This window comes from Alligator mississippiensis, chromosome 11, assembly GCF_030867095.1.
Source record: "Alligator mississippiensis isolate rAllMis1 chromosome 11, rAllMis1, whole genome shotgun sequence".
Lineage (NCBI taxonomy): Eukaryota > Metazoa > Chordata > Crocodylia > Alligatoridae > Alligator > Alligator mississippiensis.
The window spans coordinates 54,564,059-54,572,539 of NC_081834.1; the positions used below are offsets into that span (position 1 = coordinate 54,564,059).

The following is an 8,481-nucleotide window of genomic DNA, read 5'->3' on the forward strand; positions in this document are numbered from 1 at the left end:
GGCTTCTCTCCTCTGCTGGCCCTCAGCTTCCTGCGGCCAGACAATTATCCCCATCAGCTGGCCCAGTTCTCTGGACAGACCTGTCATCAGGCCTCACTCCCTACAGCTGGGCTGCAGTCCCTGCAAGCCTGCAGACACCTACAGCCAGATGTGTGGATACTGGTGCAGGCCTCTGCCCACAAACCTGCTACGTTCACTTTGCTTTGCACTGTGAGCACAAGGGTTAGTTGGTGCGATTTGAGGAAGGTGGGATGTTTCCCACGATGCAAACTCCTAAAGAAAAAATCACCACTTCAACTGCCTGTCTTTGTAACGTGCGGAGTTGGGGATTACAGGATAGAGCCCACATGCAGTTGACAAAATTAGATTCTCCCTGAGCTCAGCTAGTGTCTGACATCAAAACCCAGCATCTAAAAAATTATCTGGTTCAGATATTGGCTCTATACATTAGGTCTGGCTGATGAATACTGTGAAATTTAGCAATGTGGCTGGCTGTGTTAATCTGAAGTCAAGCAGGAGGTAGGGCAGAAAGACACCTTCAACACAACTGAGAGTTAAACTGTGCTACTCTAGATGCTACCGCAGTTGTGATTTATAAGGAACTACTGATATGATAGAAAATTCAAAGCTGATCCCAAGAAAATAGAAGTAAGACTGTTTGAAACAGCATCGTTCTGATTCAACTTCCATTTTGACGTGACAGCGTTTCATTTCAGAAACACAGTTCCTTTTCTTTTCATCGAAACAGCAAAACAGTTTTGCTGTTTCGCCCACCCAGTGCCGGGAACACCAGTGCTGCTGGTAGCCCCAGCCGGTAGCACCAGCCTCCTGTCAACCAGGAGACAGATTGAGACCCCCCCTGTACACCGGGGAGCAGTCCCGCACAGCCCCCGCAGCCCTCCCAGGAGTGTGGGGGCTCCCCCCCGATTTGCCTTCCAGATGACAGTTTTGCTGGTGCTGCCAGCTGGGGCCAGTGGCGGGCAGGCCTGGGGCACATCAGCTCATGTACGGACCTGCCTGCACCCTGATCCCAGGGCAGGGGCTGGTCCCTGCACAAGGTGATTTGCCCTGGCCACGTACCCCCGCCCCCCCCCCCCCCCCCCCCCTTGGGCCAGCTCCATTATGGGGCCTGAGGAATATTAGCTCCTGCATGGACCTGCCATCCCAATCCCGGCATGGGGTAGGCTCCCCACATGAGCTGATATACCCCAGGCAGCAGCACCAGCCTCCTGTGATCTTGGAAGCAGATTGTGGGCCCACATCCCTGGGAGCAGTCCGGCACAGCTCCCGCAGCTGTCCTGGGGGTGTGGGCAGGCCCCATCTGCCTGGAGGCACAGGAGGCAAGTGCTTCTAGCTCAGAGCAGCAGCAGCACCGATCTTCCTGGTGCTGTGGGCAGCAGTCTTCTTTTATTCAGCAGGCAATTTAGGACCCGCACCCCCAGAACAGTACAATACAGCCCTGCAGCCCTCCTGGGGGTGCGGGCGAGCCCCAGTTTGCCTGCCATAAGACAGGAGACTGCTACTACTGGCTGGGAAAGGAGCTATAGCCAGTAAGAGTAGCTAGGAGCTTTCTTAAGGACATGCTAGGAGTACTACGAAAGTTGCTAATGAAATGTTAGATACAACTTATTCAAAAAAATTCTCTAAGAGGTATACCAATGATTTAATCACCTTCAAGGCTCAGAGTTAAGGCTGCAGTTGGTGTTGAGGTAAGTGTGTTTCATGCTGAAGTCTTCTGGTGCACTGGTTACCTCATCCAGGGAATTACTTTTGGGTTTTGTGCTTGTGTAGTTTAAGTGTCATTCAGGCATTAACTCAAAGTCCACAGAACTTCTTGACTGAAATATATATATATATATATGAAGATATACGCAGTTATATGAAGGTACTAGAGGATATGAGATGCAAATACCCATCCTGAAGTCCCAATCCAGAGCCTGCTTCAGTTCAGAAACAGGTTTGGAGCAGTGGCCTAGTCATGATGATCTAAAGAATGTCATAGTTTCATAGTTATTAGGGTCGGAAGTCCAACCCCCTGCCCTGGGCAGGAAAGAGTGCTGGGGTCAAACAACCCGGCTAGGTGATTATCCAGCCTCCTCTTAAAGACCCCCAGGGTAGGAGTGAGCACCACTTCCCATGGAAGTTGGTTCCGGGTCCTAGCTGCCCTGACTGTGAATTAGCGCCTTCTGATGTCCAGCCTGTATCTACTCTCCGTCAACTTATGGACGTTATTCCTTGTTACTCCCAGTAGTGCTCAGGGGAACAGGGACTCTCCTATTGCCTGCTGGTCCCCCTAGGCAAGTTTTTAGATGGCCACCAGATCCCCTCTCAGCCTTCTCCCATGGAGACTGAACACGTTCAAGTTCTTTAGCCTCTCCTCGTAGGGCCTACCCTGCTGCCCCCTGATCATGCTGGTGGCCCTCCTCTGGACCCTCTCCATGTTGGCCACATCCCTCCTGAAGTGCGGCACCCGGAACTGGATGCAGTACTCCAACTGCGGCCTGACCAATGTCGTATAGAGGGGGAGGATCACCTCCTTGGACCTGCTCGTGATGCATCTGTGGATGCGTGACAAGGTGTGGTCAGCTTTACTGACTGTGTTCCCACATTGGTGGCCCATGTTCATCTTGGAATCAATAGTGACTCCAGGATCCTTTTCTGCCTGTCTGCTGACAAGAACAGAGTTCCCCAGTCTGTAGGTCTGCTGCTGGTTCTTCTTCCCCAGGTGCAGCACCTTGTACTTGTCAGTATTGAAACCCATATTATTCTCATCCACCCACCTCTGTAACCTGTCCAGATCTAGTTCTAACCTGTCCTTCTCTTCTAGCATGTTCACTTCTCCCCACATCTTCGTGTCATCTGCGAATTTGAACAAGGTGCTTTTCACCCCCTCATCCAAGTCGCTGATGAAGATGTTGAACAGTGTGGGCCCGAGGACCCAGCCCTGGGGAACCCCACTGCCCACACACCTCCAGGTTAAAAACAACCCATCCACCACCAGGAGATGAGCTGACTAATGGGTGCAATGTTCCCAGTTGCAACATTGCAAACTCATTTACATGGGGGTAGAGTTTAGTTTGCAATGATGCCAACTGATCTAAAACCCACAAAACTTGCATACATGTGATATGTGAAGCCATTAAGCCATACAAAAGGGAAATCTTTAACCCGTGTACAAGTGCCCTAAGGTGCCACTCTCCCATCCCTCTGGCTATGGGCTGTAGCCCACAAACTACATAGAAAACACTCCCTTTAAGAATGCTAAGAGGACTGTAGATGTGTGGAGCAGCAAGAAGTTATCAGAAGAAACTACAGAAGAATAAAAGAGCTGTTGAAATAAATAACCCAATTATATAGAAGAAGTCATAAGAGTTTTGCCTGACAAATCTACATTCAAGATGAGATAACAAATATATTTTTAACTCCTTTATGTAAATGAAAACGTTCCCTTAAAAGGAGGGGGAGAGAGAGAGAGAGAGAGAGAGAAGGGTTGTTGGTTGTAGCCAAGTAGGTCTAAAGACCTAGGCAGACAAGATTCTTTGGGTAGGTGTAATATATTTATTTACACCAACTAAATAGTTGGAAACATTGTCCTATGCAAGCTTTTGGGCACAAACACCCTTCTTCAGGCATAGGGAGAGTCTAGTGGCATTGTGTGTGCTCCCCTGGGTAGAAGAAGAAAGAGAGCAGTAAACCTGTGAAAGAAATAAGTTCTCAGAAGTGGATACAAAAGAAACAAAGGACAGTTGATGTGGACACAGGTATGTAAAAGAAGTCAGTATTTTATCCGGCCAGTAACTTAATATGTCGCCGAATCATTCACAGACGAGAGGAAGAACACTGTGCCCAAAACTAGTCTGATATCCCCTGCCACTCTCCCAAACATATGGTTGTTGCAATAAGAGATATTACAAAACAAACCTACGCATGGAAGGAAATTTCTTTTCTGGCAGCTTTTTAATCATCTTAATCAGTTTAAATTTATTGTGCGCAGACTGCACAATTACCATTGACTCGTCTGCTAGATTCATTTTGCTTCGTGTATTATTCCACTACAACCAAAGATTGCCAAGAGCATTTGGGTGCCTTGTTTTTTCTTAAGATGCTCAAGTTCATTATTTATATAGCACTGAGCCATGCTCCAAAAACCCAGCTACATGGATGGAGCAATGCTTCTTCTACTTGTGGCACTCCAGAAGGCTACAAGAGTGCTGTGTTCAGACCTCTGCTCCATGATGAGGACGAGTAGCTTTGTCTCTTGACTCCTATGTAGGCGTGTTGTGGGGAGGACTGCTTAAGTTCCTGTCTGTTGGACCCTTCCACTATGTATAAATAACTAAATATATACTGGTACATAGAAAGGCTGACTGCAGAGCTCAGTAATTTGTACACTCATGTAAGATATAGAATCACAGAAAGAAAGAGCTAGGGGGACCTTTGGAGGACATCTAGTCCAACCCCCTACTCAAGACAGGTACATCCCAATCCAAACCTTCCCATACAAGCGCCTCTCTAGCCTCTTCCTAAAACTCCACAAACAACCATGTCCCACAACTAAAAGGGACATAGTCCATGGACATCAAGAACACCCTAGGCTGCCACAGCTAAAGCAGGGGGATGAGGGCAGTGTCAGTATCCTGCCACTGCAAGGATGTTAAATACACTCAAGAAATCCAGGCAAGAGGATCAGGCCACTTGCCCACCCTTCCCTGCTCCTCCCCCACAAAAAGAAGGGAAATGAACCCATAGTCTGTATCTATCGAATTGTGGGGTAAAATTCCTCCCTTCCCCAGATCTGGTTGTTGGTCTGATCCTGAGCCTCAAAATTGGCACACCCCACTCACAGTCTCCTGCCTTGGCTGTAGCCAACACCCAATGCATCTGAGGAAGGCAAACAAAAACACACACACACACTAGAGGCATGTGAAGTAGGCCTTATTCAGTTTGGATTTGGCCAGAATCAGGGATAGGTGATTTGATTCGTTGATTTGGATCACTGTTCCCAATTTGATTCAGCTGAATCCAAATCTGAAGATTCAATACCAATTTGGAGAACCAGCGACTTGGACATAGGCACAGCTTTAAGTGGTTTTTCTACATCCCTTGAGGTAGCAGGCACGGCTCGTGAACACCGCAGTGCTGGGGCGCATGGAGCTTCCCACAGGAGTTCAGGTCCTTCCGGTCCCCTTCTGGGCCTGCTGGGAGCACGCTGGGCCCCCTCCCCTTACCACCATGGCTTCAGCAATCAGCCATGGGGAGACCCTCAGTGCCCCCCCAGATACAGGACGCACCAGTCGCTGAGCCACGGGTATGCAGGGGGACCCCCCTGTATGCTCACCAGTGGACCTGGTTGGACCTACTGGAAGTGCTGCTTCCTTTGATTCAGTACGGATTTGGAGATTTGGCCACCAAACTGAATCAGGGACCGAAGCTTCACAGTCCTAACACACTCACCCTGACACCTGTAGCAACAGGAGGAGGAAAGATTGCCTCCTACCTCATATGGCAACTAGCAAAGCATAAAATCCTCTCCATGCTGTTCTGCAACCTACGGACAGCAAATGACTCCATATCAGTAATGATGCTTCAGGTTCCTCCATCAATACATTTAGGCATTAAAACAAAGGTGGGATAGCTCCATGGAGGAGAAAGAGAAAGACCCATCCTTCTGTACCCATTAGGCTGAAGGTTAGTGTGCACACCTTGGATATAGGCAGACAAGGTTCCTTGGGTGAATTTGATATCTTTTATTAGACCAACCCAAATAATTGGAGAATAGTTATAAAGCAAGCTTTTGAGTTCAAAAACCCTTCATCAGGCTAACTATGGAATCCAGGAAGAGCACACACCAACTGCTGAAACTTCCTTAGCCTGACGAAGGGTTTTGGAACTTGAAAGCTTGCTTAATAACTATTCTCCAACTATTTGGGTTGGTCTAATAAAAGATATCAAATTCACCCTAGGAACCTTGTCTGCCTATGTCCTTAGACCAACACGGCTATAACCTACACCCCTGCACCCTTGATATGGGATTTCATTCTGATCCAATTAGGCAAAACAAGGATAATATGAGGTCTCACAAATAACACAACCACTGGGTCTTCTAGGGTCTCTCTCCCCCTCCCTTTTCCACCAATATTATAACCAGGCCTAGGATACCTCAGCAGATGGCCAGGTCTAGGTGCTTAATACCAGAGGAGAAAGTTTCTGGCTCAGGACCAGAAGAAAGAAGGACGCAATTGCTTGGTCAGAGTAAGGCTCATGTCTCCAGCCCCCTGCATCAGCTTCAGTAACAAAGCTTCCCCACCTCCACTGCATTTCACTTTACTTTTGTCCTTTCTTTCAGCAGGATGAAAGAGGCAATGGGAGTTCCCAAGGAGAGTTCATCCTACTGGGCCTTTCTAACGACCCATACCTGGAGAAGCTGTTTTTTGTGGTCTTCCTAATCTCCTATGTCCTGACATTGTTCTGGAACCTGGCCATCATTGTAGTCTCGCAGCTGGACCCACATCTCCACACACCCATGTACTTCTTCCTCAGCAACCTCTCTCTCCTGGACCTGTGCTACACCACCACCACGGTGCCTCAGATGCTGGTGAATTTGCAAAGTTCCCATAAGACCATCTCCTGGGCTGGCTGCATGGCCCAGCTCTTCATTTTCCTTGGCCTGGGGTCCACTGAGTGTGTCCTGCTGGCAGCCATGGCCTATGACCGCTATGCTGCCGTCTGCCACCCCTTGCGCTACACGGCCATCATGAGCCGCAGCCTCTGCTGGATGATGGCAACTGCATCCTGGTTTAGCGGAATGACTGCCTCCTTTGTGCAAACGTGCTTGACCCTGCGACTACCCTTGTGTGGGCACAATCGTATCAATGACTTCTTCTGTGAAGTGCCAGCCCTGCTCAGCCTGTCCTGTGCCGATACCTCCACTAATGTGGCTGGGCTCCTTGTTGGCTCTGTGGTCTTCTTGCCAGTTCCTCTGGGCCTCATCCTGGTCTCCTACAGCTACATTGGTGCTGCAGTACTGAGGATCCGCTCAGCTGAGGGTAGACGTAAGGCCTTCAACACCTGCACCTCCCACTTAGTTGTAGTGTCAATCTTCTTTGGCACAGCCATCTACATCTACATGCAGCCCCCCTCTCAGCACCCACAGCACCAGGGCAAGATAGTTTCCCTCTTCTATGGCATCATCACTCCAATGGTGAACCCCCTGATCTATACCCTGAGGAACAAGGATGTGCACAGGGCCCTTAGGAAAGCCTTAAGAAAGCAGTGCTGGATGCAGAGGACATAAGCCCCCAAAATGATGTGGAACTGGCAGGCTTTGGGCATGTGCATGTGGGAGAGACCCACATGTGTATTTGGGACAGGGTCCTAAGCTGGCTAAAGGGGAGATAGGCGAGAGGGATACACAAAGGAGGTGTACTGGCGCAGTCCTATTCCCCTTTCTGACCACACTATGAGAGCAGCAGCCGGGCACTTTATGTCTATGAATCACGCAAGAATCCTCCTGTTGCTTCCGCTTTATGCACAGAGACACTCCCAATCCCCTTCCTCCATTACCCACTCACCGCTGCCACTGTCCCCTCTACCTCTGGCTGCCCTGCAGGTGGGCTGAACTCCACAGCTGTTCCTGCTGTGCTCCAGCAGGGAGATGGGCTCAGCCCAGAACAGCAGCAGCAGGTTTTCCCCTCCCAACCCGCTCCTCAAGTGTTCCCTCTCATCCCAGGAGAAGGGTTACATACAGATGGGGAATCCACCCACTGCACCCACCACAACTGCTGTTGCTGTCCCCAGACGAGCCCAAGTCCCCAAGCTATCCACCCTCACTCCAAGACTGGCAGAGGGAGATGCATGGCAGCCATCTTGCAGTAGGGTCTCAGTGCTTCTCTTCTTCCACGCTTCTGTTTAAATGAAGACTGATCTGGGGTAAAAGGTACGTGTGCTGTGCCAGTAACTATGGTAACACCGTTGTTGCTAGCTCTGTCCTCTGCCATAGACTGGAGGTCCTTGAGCTTTTGCTTTTTCTAGGAATATTTAAAGTAACATTTATTCTACTGAGATCAATATAAGACAACACATAAATGGTAAGAGAGCCTGTTTCTGCACTACCTACCCTATAGTATGCTTCTTCCTATTTCCATGTTCAGATGTGGCACTGAAAAACTTACCCTGTGACAAAGGTCTTGGATCCAAAATTAAACTACGAGGGTTTTAACGGTGTTGTAGCCAGGAGGTAAACAGGGCGGGTGCCTCAAAGGAGACATCATTAGGGACATGATTGGATGAAGGAAAAAGTGGTCAGGACTTTTTGTGGTGGGGAAAAAGAAATTAAAGGAAACTTGTATTCTGCTTCCCTGCTGGTCGGTTTGTGAGCATTCATAGAATCATAGAAGTCGGGTCGGAAGGGACCTTGTAGATCTTCACGTCTGACCTCCTGCCTGGGCAGGAAGAAAACTGGGCTCAAATGACCCGAGCCAC

General features: G+C 49.1%; 1 protein-coding gene across 1 annotated transcript; it reads left to right on the forward strand.

The window, feature by feature from the left end:
• Positions 1-3,749: 3,749 nt before the first annotated feature.
• On the forward strand, positions 3,750-7,294 carry LOC132243698 (olfactory receptor 2G3-like). The gene is made up of 2 exons (XM_059714091.1): positions 3,750-3,761; positions 6,347-7,294. Exons 1-2 carry the CDS (start codon positions 3,750-3,752, stop codon positions 7,292-7,294), a joined length of 960 nt encoding a protein of 319 aa, XP_059570074.1.
• The last annotated feature ends 1,187 nt before the right edge of the window (positions 7,295-8,481 follow it).